This window comes from Pleurodeles waltl, chromosome 3_1 (assembly GCF_031143425.1).
Source record: "Pleurodeles waltl isolate 20211129_DDA chromosome 3_1, aPleWal1.hap1.20221129, whole genome shotgun sequence".
NCBI lineage: Eukaryota > Metazoa > Chordata > Amphibia > Caudata > Salamandridae > Pleurodeles > Pleurodeles waltl.
In genome coordinates this window covers 1477834909-1477850795 of record NC_090440.1, presented here as the reverse complement: position 1 = coordinate 1477850795, position 15887 = coordinate 1477834909, and the positions used below count along the sequence as shown (strand labels likewise).

General features: G+C 44.6%; 1 protein-coding gene across 1 annotated transcript in view; it reads right to left on the bottom strand.

Moving 5' to 3' along the window:
• Window positions 1–15887, bottom strand: part of THSD7B (thrombospondin type 1 domain containing 7B) — a 2268639-nt gene that overhangs the window by 991991 nt on the left and 1260761 nt on the right. Inside the window, exon 10 of the mRNA XM_069225078.1 lies at window positions 7310–7544. Within this exon, the coding sequence (XP_069081179.1) occupies window positions 7310–7544 (235 nt within the window). The remainder of the gene's footprint in view (window positions 1–7309; window positions 7545–15887) is intronic.

Below are 15887 nucleotides of genomic sequence, written 5' to 3'. Positions count from 1 at the left end.
AACACAAGTGTATTTTTTGATAGTCTGCCTCCATTTCTAGGATGGTTTTCCTTGTTGCTAGATACCAAACGTGATGTGTACTAAGCCATTGGTATTCAGAAGTAACAAACCTATCCATGAAGCAATGTAGAGGACTAAGAACTACCACCTTGATGGTTGAAACCATGCCAATAAATCATCACCTTCAGAGAGTATGTCACTTAGTAAAAAAAAAATGACTCATCAATAGTTTATTCGGTCCAAATTTAGGCCATTTTTAAAAGTAAACATACATACATAGAAATAAAAACCATAAACCAATGTATAGTAAAAGAAAGGATAAGAAGGGGTCGTATAGCTAAAATATTTCCATAAATAGTTGTAAAAAGAAGAATACTCAGGGTGGTCTCCGGATCTTGCCCTGTACATAATGCTGGACACTAAAATAATACTAATCAATTATTAAAAAGATAAAAACTGTTCTAGAACCAATCTAATCGATTATTAAAAAGATAAAAACTGTTCTAAGACCAATCACTATATAAAATCAGACATTAAAACTCCAGAAAATAGCACAGATTAAAAAAAAAGAAAGTTAAGAGGTCGGGCCATAAGGAATGGTACCCATGATTGGTCAGTTCTATTAAATAGATTGGTCAGAATAGGATATAACTTAGCATTTATAAAATTATATAGTTGTGGTAACCCACTAAACAGCATACTCGGGGATACAATCTAATATCCATGATAGGTCTCGGTTTTCGTTAGAGTCCCAGACTAATATGATCGAATGCTGGTTTACTGGCTGCTAGACCGCTCTTCAACTGATGGATTGGGATCTGAAATAATCCTGCTGCGAATTTTCCATGCTGCTGCCAAATATTTGGAAACAGAGCACACTGTCAGTATGGAAGTATCATATTTACATATTCTGAGTACACTATTGCGAGATGGCGAGGGCAGTGTTCTGCACAGAGGGGTAATCCACTTCCCTCGAGGACATTTATACAGAGGGCAAAAAAATAGAACGTGTTCATAAGTTTCCTTACATAGGTGACAGTTTATACATTTGTCCGATGGAGAACTGTTAGTCGACCAGCCGGCCGTGAAACTGTTGACTGCCAATGTTCCGTACCTAAGTTGGAGTAATAAGGAGCGAGCGTGGGCTGGTATAGGGAGGTCCAGGAAGCTTTCAGACAGAGGAACATGCTTTACCAGCAGGAACTCTGCTGTCAGCCGACCTGAACTATTTGAGCCGAGGGATTCCTCATAGATCTTTTCCCAATAGTGGTCTTTGATCAGGCGTTTAGCATTGCCAGGAATCATCTCGGGATTCTCCCAATAATGGGATAGACTCAGTTTGGTCCATGCTGCTTTCATCTCCCTAAGCCACCGTACTTTTTCCCATCCATGACGAGGTGGCAGTAGTTCTTTAACTGCTGCCCTGTAGGGTTCGAGTTCATCCGTTTTCCATAGTCTGACCCAGTACAGGAGTGGTCTTAGATATGCTATGTCTTTGATACTGTGTAGACCCAGGTCCAGTCTGAGGGGGAGCATTGGTGTGCCCCTCCCCAGTCTGGCTATGTGTCTGAAGAAGTTATTTTCTTTGGTTTGAAGAGTATCCATTTGCCTGTGGGATCCCCAAAGTTCTGCTCCATACAGGGCCGCAGCACGGATTTGTACTTTGTATATTTCAGAGATGAGGATCAGAGGGGGGCTTGTTGCGGTGCTAGCTTTACGTCCTATTACTCCACATCTTTGGCTGATTGTTAATGCCCCTTTCCTTATAGCTGGATCCCAACCGCCCTTGTCAGATAGTCTGATGCCCAGATAATCATATTCCGTTACTCTCTCCACAAGGATTGAATCCATCTTTGTGTTTGCGCTGAGCTTCTTTTTCCTGGCGCTGTATATCATGAGTTTGGTTTTCTTAAGATTAATGTCTAACCCAAAGTCTCTGCAGTATGCACCGAACTGGTTGACCAGATTTTGTATTCCCATAGATGATTTAGACAGAAGAATAGTGTCGTCTGCATAGAGTAAGCAAGGGACTTTGGTTCCAGCCTGCATGGGGGAGTCATTTGTGCAATTTACTAAGTACTTGATACAGTTATTGATATATAAAAGAAAAAGAGTTGGGGCCAACACACACCCCTGTCTGACTCCTCTCTCGATAGCCACTGGTTCAGTAAGATCACCATTCTTGCCATTCCTAATTTGGGCATAGGTATTCTCATGTAGTCGGGCGATAAGTTTCAAAAGGCCATGCGGGACACCCATGTTGGCTAGTGTCAGCCATAACTGATTTCTAGGGACCAGATCAAACGCGGCTCTAAGATCGATAAAAACTACATAAAGGTTACCCCTTCCTACTTCTACAGTATTCCATTTTATTGTTAGAAATCTTAGTACTTGATCTATGGTACTGATTGCTGGTCTAAACCCTGCTTGTAAATCAGAAATGGCATTGTTTTCCAAAATCCATTCCTCTAGACAAGACAAAGTTTGCTTTGCAAAAATTTTTGGGAAGTTGTCGAGTAAGGAGATTGGGCGGTAGTTAGCAGGGTTAGAGGGGTTGCCTTTCTTAAAAATGGGAACTATCTCTGCTCCTAACCAGGAGCTCGGAACAGGTGCTCCTGCAGCTATCACATTAGAGATGAGGTTTAAATATGGAGCCCAAACATCTGGGTCAGTCTTGTAGAGATCACCTGGTATTTTGTCAAGGCCGGGGGCCTTTCCCCATTTAAGTGAGACAATCGCAGCCTTGGTTTCTGCCAGGGAAATTTCAATTTTGGGGGTCTCAGTGGTCATGATGTGGGTCAGTTCCCTGGCGGTGGCACCAATGGTCCCAAGATATAATCGGGAAAAATGATCGGTCCACTCTACAGGGAGTATTGAGGCGCCAGGCAAACAGTTAGGTTCATCGCTGGCATCAGCCACCAATTTCCAAAATTTAGAGGTGTCGTTTATTTTAGCAGATTCCAGAAGGGAGACCCATCTTGATTCGTCCCATTTCCTACGGGCTCTAGCTTGTTCCTGTTTATAGGCTTTCCTAGTTTCCCTTATAAAGTCTATCTGACCTCCTCTTAGAGCTCTCAGCAATTTGTGCTGTGCTTCTCTACATGCGGCGTTGAACCATCTTGTATTACATTTCTTTTTAGGTTCTCTCACCGACTCTTTGGTAAATAGATTTTTTAAGGAGTTAAAAAATTGTGTGTGGGCTGCTATAAGCCCACCACTATCTTCTGGAAATTGAGATATATGGTCCATATGATCTGCCAGCTGCCTATACGCCGTTGTCAAAATGGTTGTGTCAGTGTTCAGGGATTCCCATCTGACATTACGTCTATTGTTGGACAGTGCGAGCTGTTGTCCGTAGGTCTTGGGACAAGAGACTTCAGGAAGGGGTAATAAATTCCTAAGAGATAAAATCAGTGGTTCGTGGTCACTTTCCTCATGTTCTACAATGTTCATGTCGACCATATGGCCCCACAAGCGGATATCGAGCAAGATATAATCTATTTGGCTCTTCTGTGACCTGCGCCTAAATGTAGGTTGGAGATTAGGGTCCGAACGGGAGCGACCATTACAGGCCCGCAAGCCATGTGCCAGTGTAATGTCCATGACCTGGTGAGATAATGTATTAATTTTTGGTCTTTTTCTTGACACCAGCTGGGGAATACCCCAATAAGCGTCTTCATCTTTATATAATTCCTGGGCCAGCGAGTAGGGTTCAAAAGTGGCATTAAAATCTCCAGCAATGAGAATAAAATGAGAAGGTGATTTATAAGTAAGAAAACTATCCAAAATAGTCAGTGCGTCGGACTCATACTTGCTGCCCAGACTCCTATTGTAAATATTAATTATTAAAAATGGTTTCTCTCTAAGGGATGGTATTAATAAACCCATTAAATCAGGGCAGCCCAAGTCAATTATTTCAATCCGACATTTAAAAGAGCAACTGAGCCATATTAGCAGGCCGCCTGAGGGCCTCCCTGAATTCGTCTTAATTGCTGGGACCCAGTAGCTTTTATAGCCAATTCTATATTTGGGTTCCAGTGCCCATGTTTCTTGGAAAAGACATAGATTGTGTTCGTCTATAAATTTGCCCCATTCAGGGTTATTCATTTTGTTCTCCAAGCCTGCAATATTCCAACTAAGGATGGTAACTAGGCCGTCTATTTTGTCATGGGGAGCTTCAGCCACAGAGTTCTCTCTTGGAGATCGGGTACCGTGGGGAAATTTTATACCCTTTTCAATCGAATTTGGAATTCCTACTACGTTAATGCCCGGGGTGTTTCTTGCCCCATCTGAATCGGAGAGTAACCTGAGCTGTTCGGATGCCTGGAGTGGGGGCGGGTCTCTGTGTTTGCTACAATCTGGTAAGTCTGTGACTAAGTTAATCTCAGTCACCATACGCTCCTTGTCTGCACCCCCGATAAGGATTTCAGAACTCTTGGATGGATCTAACTGAGCAAGTGCGGGAATTGGGATAGGGTCACTAGTGTCGATGGTAAAAGTATGTTCAGCCGCATGATTGTTTTGCCCAACTTCATAAGTTTCAATTTTCCCAGCTATAGGAGACTTTTTATCCCGGTTGTTTGGGCCTTGGGAGTAGGGTAAACTGTACATAGTGCTTACTTTTAGTCAGTCGTTTTCAGAAAGTGTGGGCGAAGAAGCATTGCAACTTGGCCGAAAATCAGGTGACGTCTGTGCCCTAGAAGGACCTCTGGGTGAGATTGTCACCCCCTTAGTGCTTGGTACAGCTATATGAGGGTAGAAAGCCTGGAGCCTACAGAGTGAGATTACCCCCCCTAGGGGGTTAGAATGACACACATTTAGAGAAAGCTGTTGGACAAGGGAAGGCGTATCAAAATTAATAACGATACAATCCCCTGTACCAGGGTTTTTGAGTGGGCCCACCCAACCCACCCTCCTCACCATCAGTATTGAGGGTATCATATGAAAGGCGAATCTAGCGTGTCTGTGTAACCAATGGATGACCTTGTTTTTCAGTTCTGTGAATGATTCGGAAATGTTGGACTTGAGCTTAGGAACATTCGTAATAACTAGTACATAGGGGCAAGCTTCCGGTGGTAGATGTAAAGTTCTCAGGTTAGTTCCTGGATCCCTACACATCTGGTCTGCTGGAATATTGGAATGGTTCCTGTGCAGTTTAGTGCCCATGTTTATGGAAGAGGCAATTTCACCTGGCCGCCTTGGGTAAAGGGGGTCACTTTTTGGGTGCCAAGTTTTAGGGGGATTGGCCAGGTTAGGTGTGGAAAGCTTCGCTGGTAGGTGGAGAGAGTCAGAGCAAGGTGGTTGAGGCTTATGAGCCGTACTTGGGGGTAAAAGAGGAATACTGGCACTGTTAACAGGGGGACATGGGAGAGAGTGATATTGCAAATAATGCAGGTCCGATGAGGAGGAGGAGATTGGCTGGTTAAATTTGATGAGAGCGTCGAGTTTCTCCTCAATGGCTGATAAACGGGTTATTATAGGGTGTAATTTTTTTGAGAGCTCATCCTTTATAAAGTCTGTAATGAAAGCTGTGTCCAGTTTGCCGTAGCAAGTAGTTTCGTCAGGTGTGCAATCCTTAGATCGAGTAGACACAGGATGATTGGGGGAGTCCAAAACTCGGGGCCGTTTGTTCTTTAGGTTCACCTCCCCTCGCTTCCTTTTACCCTTTGAGCTATGTTTTGGGGAGGATACGGTCCTGTTTGACATAGGCTTGGTAGTTTCTGAAGGGTGCATAGCTCTGCCCGGGGGTTCTGTATTGGGTGTTCGGGCAGTTAGGATGGTTAATGGTGGTGATGCTGCCGGGGTAGGCTGGGGAGCTGGTGGATAAAAAGATTGTAATGAGGTTTTCAGTGGAGCGTCAGTTGATGGTGGAGCGGTTAGACGGCGCTCAACCAGTTCAATTTCTTTTTCTAATGCCCCTACCGCTTTTTGGAGGAAGCCGTCTAAAGTCTTGTTGTTGGCTACTTCTTCCAAAGGCTTCCCCCCCTTCCGTCTACCCATCTTGATTTGGTAAGGTACTCAGGACCAACCCCAAAGTTTAACAATCTATTTCCAGAGATGCTCTTCCTCGCCCTTTCTCACCCTATCTTGCTCTATCTTGCTCTACTGGAGTTTTTATTAGGAGAGACTGAGAAGCCTGAAGGGCCTAGAGAACTGCTCACCTATATTACAAGAGTGACCGGGTGGGTAAAAGAAGGTCGTCCGCTGGTCAGCTGCCTTGGGGAGTCCGGGTGAGAATAGTGTGGCCCGGCCCGGGCTCCTCAAATCATGCGTTTGGTTTAGTAGGGTTTCTGACCTTCGAGACCTCCCGGGTGGTCTTGGCAGCAGCGTGCTTCCTGTATGTGAAAGAGGGGTGGCCCAGCCTCTTTCGGGCGATGACAGGCAAGGACGGGCCCGCCCTTGGCCCGGGCTTCGCCCGGGCGCCGCCCGCGCGCGTCCCGCGACGGCGGGAGCGCGACTCAAGTTTTAAAGGGCTCCTGCCCTGGCTGGACGGCTCGCGTCACTCCCGGGGCTTCCCTGGCCCCAATCAGCGCTTCCCGCGACGGCGGGAGCGCGACTCAAGTTTTAAAGGGCTCCTGCCCTGGCTGGACGGCTCGCGTCACTCCCGGGGCTTCCCTGGCCCCAATCAGCGCTTCCCGCGACGGCGGGAGCGCGACTCAAGTTTTAAAGGGCTCCTGCCCTGGCTGGACGGCTCGCGTCACTCCCGGGGCTTCCCTGGCCCCAATCAGCGCTTCCCGCGACGGCGGGAGCGCGACTCAAGTTTTAAAGGGCTCCTGCCCTGGCTGGACGGCTCGCCTCACTCCCGGGGCTTCCCTGGCCCCAATCAGCGCTTCCCGCGACGGCGGGAGCGCGACTCAAGTTTTAAAGGGCTCCTGCCCTGGCTGGACGGCTCGCCTCACTCCCGGGGCTTCCCTGGCCCCAATCAGCGCTTCCCGCGACGGCGGGAGCGCGACTCAAGTTTTAAAGGGCTCCTGCCCTGGCTGGACGGCTCGCGTCACTCCCGGGGCTTCCCTGGCCCCAATCAGCGCTTTCCTATTCTGTGGTGTTATCTTACAAGTCAGCACTCACCTTTTTAACCTTGTATCACCAAACAATTGTGTGGTGTGGTGTGTTTTGTGGTGTGGATCACACTTCCAGTCACCACCAAATATTACAGAAGGACCTGGCAGCGTACATATGCCTTTTGGTAATATAGAAAAGTCCCCCTTCATGTATTTAAGCATTATAGTCTGCCATTATGTTTATGTTTTATTATTAAGTAAGAAATATTGAAAAAAAAACATTTTAAAATGCATATGATTTGAATTACCTTTTGTTTGTCACCTGGCCAGCAATATTTTTCATGCAGAATGCCTTCCGTGTTTGAATTCCTACTCCACAAGTAGCTGCTCCATTCCAATTAATAGTAGCATTAAGAGCAGTCACCATGGAACCTTCAGAGCAAGGGCCCCATGCTGAGATTTCCCAGTAAAATGAAGTGCAGGTGTGATCATTGCATGGTCTATATTCTTGGAGAGCTTCAGTGGTAGGGCAAGCTTTTCCACCTGCATGTAAAAAACATAATATCATGTTTGTTATCTTCTAAATATTTCTATAAACATTATTACATGAACCTGCAATACATAAAACAAAAACATAATTGTTCCATGACAGTAAAGGCTGTGAATTTGGTGAGCAGCTGAACTGATAGGCAAGTATGACAATTCCACTTTAATTTCATGAAACTTGTGTTGAAATGCTTGGCTGGTGATGTGTTTAAAAATTCTGTTCATATGAGTTGTTAGCACAAGAGGTAGGTGTCTAGTTGTGTTGCTATAAGCTGCAACTTCTTTGTTAGGTCTGGTTCACCTCATTTACTACCCACGCTCTTCTTAGCATTCACATGCATGTCCAGGCAGCAGCAGCCATGTTCACTGGTGCTGCTGAAATAGCAATTTTGTACTACCTGCTATTAAATTGTGCACATTAGAATTTTTGAATGGGAATGGTGTCTTGATAGGAGTATGCACTCTTTGGGTGATACAAAATTGCTTTCTTTGATGTCTAATTCTTATTCTTTTTGGAACATTATGTGGATAGTGAGCAGCTGCAAAAAATTCATTTGAAAACCTTGTGAAATTTTTTGATAAACTTTATTAGTTCTCCATTATATATGTACGTTGTGAACTTTTTGCTGAGAAAAAGAAATCCCTTTTAAAAAGCCCCACTGATGTTCTAAAAAACAGTCGTCTGCAATAAGTTTAGGGTGTTTTTTTACCTCAGTTAACTTTTATTATTTTAAGACAAATTTTCAGGAACAAGGTAAAGGTCTCTCACAGCCTATTGAGAGAAGCAGATTCATGCTAATGCTTGTATGTGGACTAGGTTAGTAAAAGAGATGCAAAAAGAACTTGGCCAATATCTAGAGTTAAGCACTTGTAATGTTCTTATTCAGTTGGGTGATCTGAGAAACATATACATTTAGAAGTTATAATGATCATAATTCTGATTGAGTTGGAGCAAGGACAAGTCCGTTCTTACCCTTTACAGAAGTGCCACTTGGTACTAGATTTCCAGGTATGAGTCTTAGATAACACATAGAGGTGGTGCCTCATTAATGAGAAAACGTGATGATTTGTTTTGCTTTTTAATGTGGGGCAATGCAGCTGGGCACTGCAACGTTTCCGTGCAGTGTTTAAAATCCATGCACTCTTCCTGATTGTCTTTCAGGTTGCTATGCTTTGTCTTTCTTCTTCACTAATTATGTTAATCTCCTAGCGCAATGCTATGTTTCATTGGGATCTCTTTAGCATAGAGGGGATTTCTGGTAGAAGGCTTGAAGATGGTGAGAAACTACCTTGGTGTAAAACGACCACATACCTGAGTACTAGCAAGAAGATATAACTTGTTACATCAAAGGTATATAACTTGTTTTTAGAGTTTGTGCACTGAAAATGCTTATCTCTTGAAGACTAGTTTTCATTCATATCGTTTTCAATCTGACAGCATGCATTCTAATTGCTCTCTGATATTATTGATGACCAAAAGAAATAAACATGTAAATCTAGATTCATAGTGTTACTACTATAAGCGGCAATAGATATACACATTTTGGAAATCTAATATTTCCAAGACTACTCGTGGAAAACGTCTGTGAATTTCCATCTATTTTTAATAGAAGGAATTTTTCCTTCTTTATTCAGAGGGTCTATTTACAACCTGCATTTTGTAGTATGTTTAGTAGTGCCACAGTAGTACTGATCACATACTAGAAATAGGCTATTCACTAACCTAACTGCAGAGGTCTGTCTTTCCTATCTTTTCTGGGCAGAGATGACTGCCCCGGGCTGAGAATCTCTACACATTCTCATGTATGTTTTAGTAGTAAATGTGAGAGGTTTGGGGGAGTGGCTAGAAAATGGAAAACAATGTATATTGTATCACAGGGGTCTCTCCACTCCACTGTGGAGGACTCTGCCTGCATATCAATAGTTACTAATATTAATGCTACGCTCATACATTTGGCCCTGCCCCCTGAATTCGGTTGATGAAAATATTTAGGTTTAAACTATGAGGTAAGTGTGCCCTAGAAATGAGGGAGTAGGCAAAAGTAGTAAATGTACTACAAAGTGTCAGAATAAACTTTTATGTGCAAATGTACTTGTGTGTAAATTTAGTTTTGTGGATAGGTCCCACATTGTCTAAACATGCATAAAAAAATGGCTTCACTTATGGTAATTTCAATTGACAACTTTTAATGTGAAAATGGAAATGTATTTTCTCTCGAGAAATCACCTGCTCTCTCAACAGTTTTAAGCGTGTTCATCCATTCACCGCCCTGGTAAGGGGTTTACGTCTATCCTTGACCGATGTCAATCTCAGGCCTTTTGTTGTGTTGGAATGGATCCAGGAAAATGTTTTGAATATGCACAGACATGTACATTTGCAGTGTTTCTGAACTTGTGTGCCAAGACTGTTTATCAGTGTAAGACCATAATTAACAGCATAATAAGTGGCTTTACATTTGTTGAAATGGCTATTTGCACATGGAAGCTGACTGAAGTACTATTCATAGTGGGTGGTAACAATTTAACATCTTCCTTCTAAAACAGCACAAGATTTTGAAGCAGAAGCAAAGTTTTATGATTCTGATTTACAGTGCCGACTTTAGAGCTAGGCACCTGGTACCGTTGAACCGGATGGTGAATGGTGGGGGGACTGTGATTTGCAATCTTTTGTGGGATGAAAAGCACCTGCTGCAGAGTTCTTTGTATGTCCAGCAATTTTCAGGCAGCAATTATGTCAATATGTTGGAAAGTGGATTATTGGTAAGGGCAGGTAAGTACCTACACTTAGCAATAGGCCACTAACCCCCACTAGGTTCAGCCAGGTCTCAATAAATTAACCCTAACACAACCCTTGGTAGCTTGGCAATGCGCAAAAGTGCTTAACTTAGGAGACAAAGGGGGTCATTCTGACCCTGGCGGTCCATGACCGCAATGGTGGAGGTCGGCGGAAGCACCGCCAACAGGCTGGCGGTGCTTCCTGGGCTATTCTGACCGCGGTGGTAAAGTCGCGGTCAGAAAAGGGGAACCGGCGGTTTCCCGCCGGTTTTCCCCTGGCCCAGGGAATCCGCCATGGCGGCGCTGCTTGCAGCACCACCATGGGGATTCTGACCCCCTTCCCGCCAGCCTGTTTCTGGCGGTGTCCACTGCCAGAACCAGGATGGCGGGAACGGGTGCCGTGGGGCCCCAGGGGGCCCCTGCACTGCCCACGGCACTGGCATGGGCAGTGCAGGGGCCCCCTAACAGGGCCCCATAAAGATTTTCAGTGTCTGCGTTGCAGACACTGAAAATCGCGACGGGTGCCACTGCACCCGTCGCACCCCTTCAACTCCGCCGGCTCCATTCGGAGCCGGCATCATTGTTGAAGGGGCTTTCCCGCTGGGCCGGCCGGCGGTATTCTGGCGGTCGCCCGCCGGCCCAGCGGGAAAGCCGGAATGGCCGCCGCGGTCTTTTGACCGCGTTGCGGTCTTTCGGCGGGAACCGCTTGGCGGACGGCGACCGCCGACCGCCGCGTTCAGAATGACCGCCAAAGTGTGTAAAGCATTCAAGTATCACAAAACAGTAATAAAATAAAACACAGGAAACAGTTTGAAAATCCCAATTTGTTTTAAATAAAAATAGGAAATATTTGTATCTTTAATTTGACATAAAACCAAATAAAATAGGATAAGGGGAAGCAGAGATATGAAATTTTCGGGATAATTGGTTGCACTTGGACCGGGTCAAAGTCAAAGTTTAAGGCCTACCGCAATGGAGTCCTGCTCATCTACAGCAAGTGGGATGCCTCGGTCAAATTTTACCTTCAGACCTAGTCTTTTTCTTGAAGATTTTCTTCAGCGGGACGAAGTGATCAATCCGATCCACCCTCTCTGGAGCCCTCTTTGATTACGCATCACAAGAGACCTCGGTGAAGAATTCTAGATTCGGACTTAGGTGATTTTTTGGAACAAAAATCTTAATAAGGGCCATAGCTAAATATTGAACTGACGTTCCTGGAGCCCTCCTAGGATACGCTGCGTGGGTAGTCCCAGTCAACTTTTTACCTTCGGACTTAGTCACTTTTTTGGAGCTTTTTCACTCTGACGCCGGTCGACCCTCCACAGCAAGCTTATTTTGAGTTGACATCATCATATTGCCTTTCCAAGAGACCCCGGTGAAATCCTGGAGGTCTGAGGCTCCAGAGCTTTTCAGAAGGACAAACCTGCAAGTTAGGCCTGGTCGTGGTCGATGAAAGCCGGCTTGTCTCTCGAGGGCGGGTCGGTCCCTTTATGGAGGTTTTTACCAAACGTTCTCCTATCTTCTCCAAACTTCTGAATCTTCTTCCAGAAGGTCTTAAAAGGTCCTTTAGGAGGCCACAGCTCACCCCAAGGTTCCAGAAGATCTGAGTTGCTCCTTGAGGGCTAGGACTCCAACTCCCAGTATACACCTGTTCAAACTCCAAAATACCACTGGACAGTGGTCAGCTGGTCAGTTTCTCCAGGATTTGATGCAGGGGACTCTGGTTAGCTAGTTTTCACTTGTGGCAAGCCGGGAGCCAAGCCAGCAAAGTCCTTGAAGTCTTTCAGTGATGAAGCCCAGGTGTGCAGCTGGTGCAGTCCTTCAGAGTGCAGTCTCCAGGTGTAGGTCAGGGGTCCAGCGGGTAGTCCTTCTTCTTCTGATGTCCTTCTTTGTAGGGATCTGAGGTGTGGGTGCAGCTCTGCCATATTTATCCTTGCTCCTGGGGTGAAAAGCAGGAGGGCGACTGTCCAATCAGAGGCAGGCCACTTCCCCCTTGGGTGACCACTTCCTGGGAAGTGTGGTAAAAATCAATCCCATGGAGCAACATTATTTAAAAATCCAACATGTCTGAAACTGAATTTTGGAGGTCAGGTCTGGCTAAGCCCACCCACTGGTGTGGCAAAAATTTCTAAACACACCTCTCTTCTGCCCTCTCTTAATCTAATCAAGAGGCCACCTAATTGTCTAGGGTTGCAGGAAATGGAGGAGGTCTTGAGCTGCTCCAAGTGTCCTACCCTCCTTTGAAGACCAGATTGGCTGCTACCCCCCCATTCTGTTTCATCTTCTGCTGAGGCAGATCTCCTCCCCCAGGCACATCCTTTGTGTTCAGCCCAGGCTACTTCACACTTCATCAAGGCAGCCTGGCCAGGCTGCTAGAGGCTGGCCAATCAGAGAAGGGCACCACAGAGCTGAAATTGGCAACTTTCAGGTAGAGTTTTAAAACTCTGTACCTGAACTAGTTATACTAAATTCAACAATGGCAAGTTGTGGGATGTATTATAACAAACAAATTGATACCAAACTTGAAGTATCTGGCTCTTATGGGGACTTTATTAATTAAATTAAAGTCTCCTGATTTTAGCCTATGGAGGCCATCCACTACAGTGAGAGCAAAACAAATGTGGCTATTTTACAACACCGGAGCTTATAAAACTATATTTATAAGGTCCCTTCTTATAGTTACATGACATCCAACCCTAGTGGTACTTAGGGCACACCTTAGGGGTGACATATGTAAAAATAAGGTAGTTTAAGACTTTGGAAGTACTTTTAATTCTAAAGTCGAAGTTGTATATAACTTTAGTTTAACCCCTTCGCTGACAGATCTTTTCCACCCGAAATACAGCATTTTTTTTTTAAATGGGAAAAAGGGCTACAGAAGAAAGTTTGTGTTTTTTCCCTGAAAATGGCATCAAAAAAGGGCTTGCAGGTGCTAAAATTACTATCTTTCCAGCTTTCAAGAACAGGCAGATTTGAATCAGAAAACCACATTTTTTAACACAATTTAGGCATTTTACTGGGACATACCCCATTTTTACAATTTTGTTTTTGCTTTTAGCCTCTTTCCAGTTAGTGACAGAAACAGGTGTGAAACCAATGCTGGATCCCAGACAGCTAAACATTTCTGAAAATAAGACAACATTCTGAATTCAGCAAAGGGGCATTTGTGTAGATCCTACAGGGTTTCCCTAAAGAAAATAACAGCTGAAATAAAAAGAATATTGAAATTGAGGTGAAAAAACTGCCATTTTTCTCCACATTTTACTCTGTAACTTTTTGCTGTGATGGCAGATTTTCAAAAGTAATATCCATTAAGTCTCCTGGACTCTTCTGGTTGTGGGGCTATATAGGGCTTGTAGGTTCATCAAAAACCCTAGGTACCCAGAGCCAATAAAGGAGCTGCACCTTGAAATGGGTTTCCATTGTATACCCAGTATACAGCAATTCATTTGGTGATATATAAAGAGTGAAAAATAGGTACCAACGAAAACCTTTGAATTTTCAAAACGGGCACAAGATAAAGTGTTGAGATGCAGTGGTTATTTGCACATCTCTGAATTCCAGGGTGCCCATACTAGCATGTGAAATACAAGCATTTCCCAAATAGACGTGTTTTTTACACACTGTTTTACATTTGGAAGGGAAAAATGTAGAGAAAGACAAGAGGCAGTAACACTTGTTCTGCTATTCCGTGTTCTCCCAAGTCTCCCAATAAAAATGGTACCTCACTTGCGTTGGTAAGCCTAATGCCTGCGGCAGGAAACACAACATGGACACATCACATTTTTACATTGAAATCTGACGTGTTTTTTTTGGAAAGTGCCTAGCTGTGGAGTTTGGCCTCTAGATCAGCCGGCACCTAGGGAAACCTACTAAACATGTGCATTTTTGAAAACTATATACCTAGGGGAATCTAGGATGGAGTGACGTGTGGGGCTTTCACCAGGTACTGTTACTCAGAATTGTTTGCAAACCTCAAAATCTGGCCATAAAACACTTTTTCCTCACATTTCGATGATAGAAAGTTCTGGAATCTGAGAGGAGGTACACATTTCCTTCCATCCAGCATTTCCCCAAGTGTCTCGATAAAAATGGTACCTCACTTTTGTGGGTAGGCCTAATGCCTGTGACAGGAAATGCCCCAAAACACAACATGGACACATCACATTTTCCCAAACAAAACTGACCTGTTTTTCACAAAGTCCCTAGCTATGGATTTTGATCTCTAGCTCAGCCAGCACCTAGGAAAACCTAGCAAACCTGGACAGTTCTGAGAACTAGACTCCTAGGGGAACACAGAATGGGGTAACTTGTGGTGCTCTCACCATGTTCTGTTACCCAGAATCCTTAGCAAACCTCAAAATGTGGCAGAAAATACTTTCCCCTCACATTTCAGTGCTGCAAAGTTCTGGAATCTGAGGGGAGCCACAAATTTCCATCTACCCAGCGTTCCTCCATGTCTCCGGATAAAAATGTTACCTCACTTGTGTGGGTAGGCCTAGTGCCTGTGGAAAGAAATGCCCCAAAACACTATGTGGACACAACAAAATGATCAAATACAAAACTACCTGTTTTTGCCGGGGGGACCTTCGTTTTTGGTTTTGGGCTCAGCAGCCATATAGGGAAACCTACTAAACCCAAACATTTCTGAAAACTAGATACCCCCGGGGGAGTCCAGGGAGGTGTGACTTGCGTGGATCCCCCAGTGTTTTCTTACCCAGAATCCTCAGCAAACCTCAAATTTAGCTAAAAAAAAATCACATTATTCCAACATTTCTGTGTGGGATCACCGCACCAGTGCAAATTTCCGACCACTCAACGTTCTCCTCAGCCACCCGGTAAGATCATACCTCTCTTGTGTAGGTGGGGCAAATGCCTATGATAGGGAAGAGCCAAAGACATGTAGAAAATGAGGGAGAACCAAAGCGGGTCGAAAAGGGCAGTCTGAAAAAAAAAAGTTTTTAGGCTGACAAGTGGGGCAGACTTTTTATCGGTATAGATGCGACAATGCTGGGTGGTAGGAATGTTGTGGATTCCAGCTGATTCCGGAAAGTTCCCTCACAAAAATGTGGGAAAAATGTGTGATTTCCAGCATACTTGGAGGTTTGCAGGTCATTGTGGGTAAGAAAATGGTGCGGGGTCCATGTGAAGCACACCACCCTGGACTCACCCAGATGTTTAGTTTTCAGATGTGTCTAGGTCTCGTAGATTTTTCTCCATGGTAGCGTCCCAAAGTCCAAAAAGTGCAGCCCTGACTATTCTAAGTAGGGCGATTTTGAGAGTTAGACAAGCTCTCATGGTCCAAATGTAAAAATAAAAACCCAAACTAATCAAATGTCCTCTTGCTTGCCATGGGATAAGATGTTTTAGTGTGCGGGGGGGAGCTGAAAGACTGTTATCCCCTTCAGTTTGGGTGGGGGCATAACCTGACCCATAGTGGTTGGTAGCCATCACCCCACTATTTTACATATTTTTTAAATTCCCTGGCATCTAGTATGCTTGCTGCCCCCCCCCAGGGAGTGAATCTAGGGTAACTGCCCCATCTGCCCACTGGTGGGCAGAACA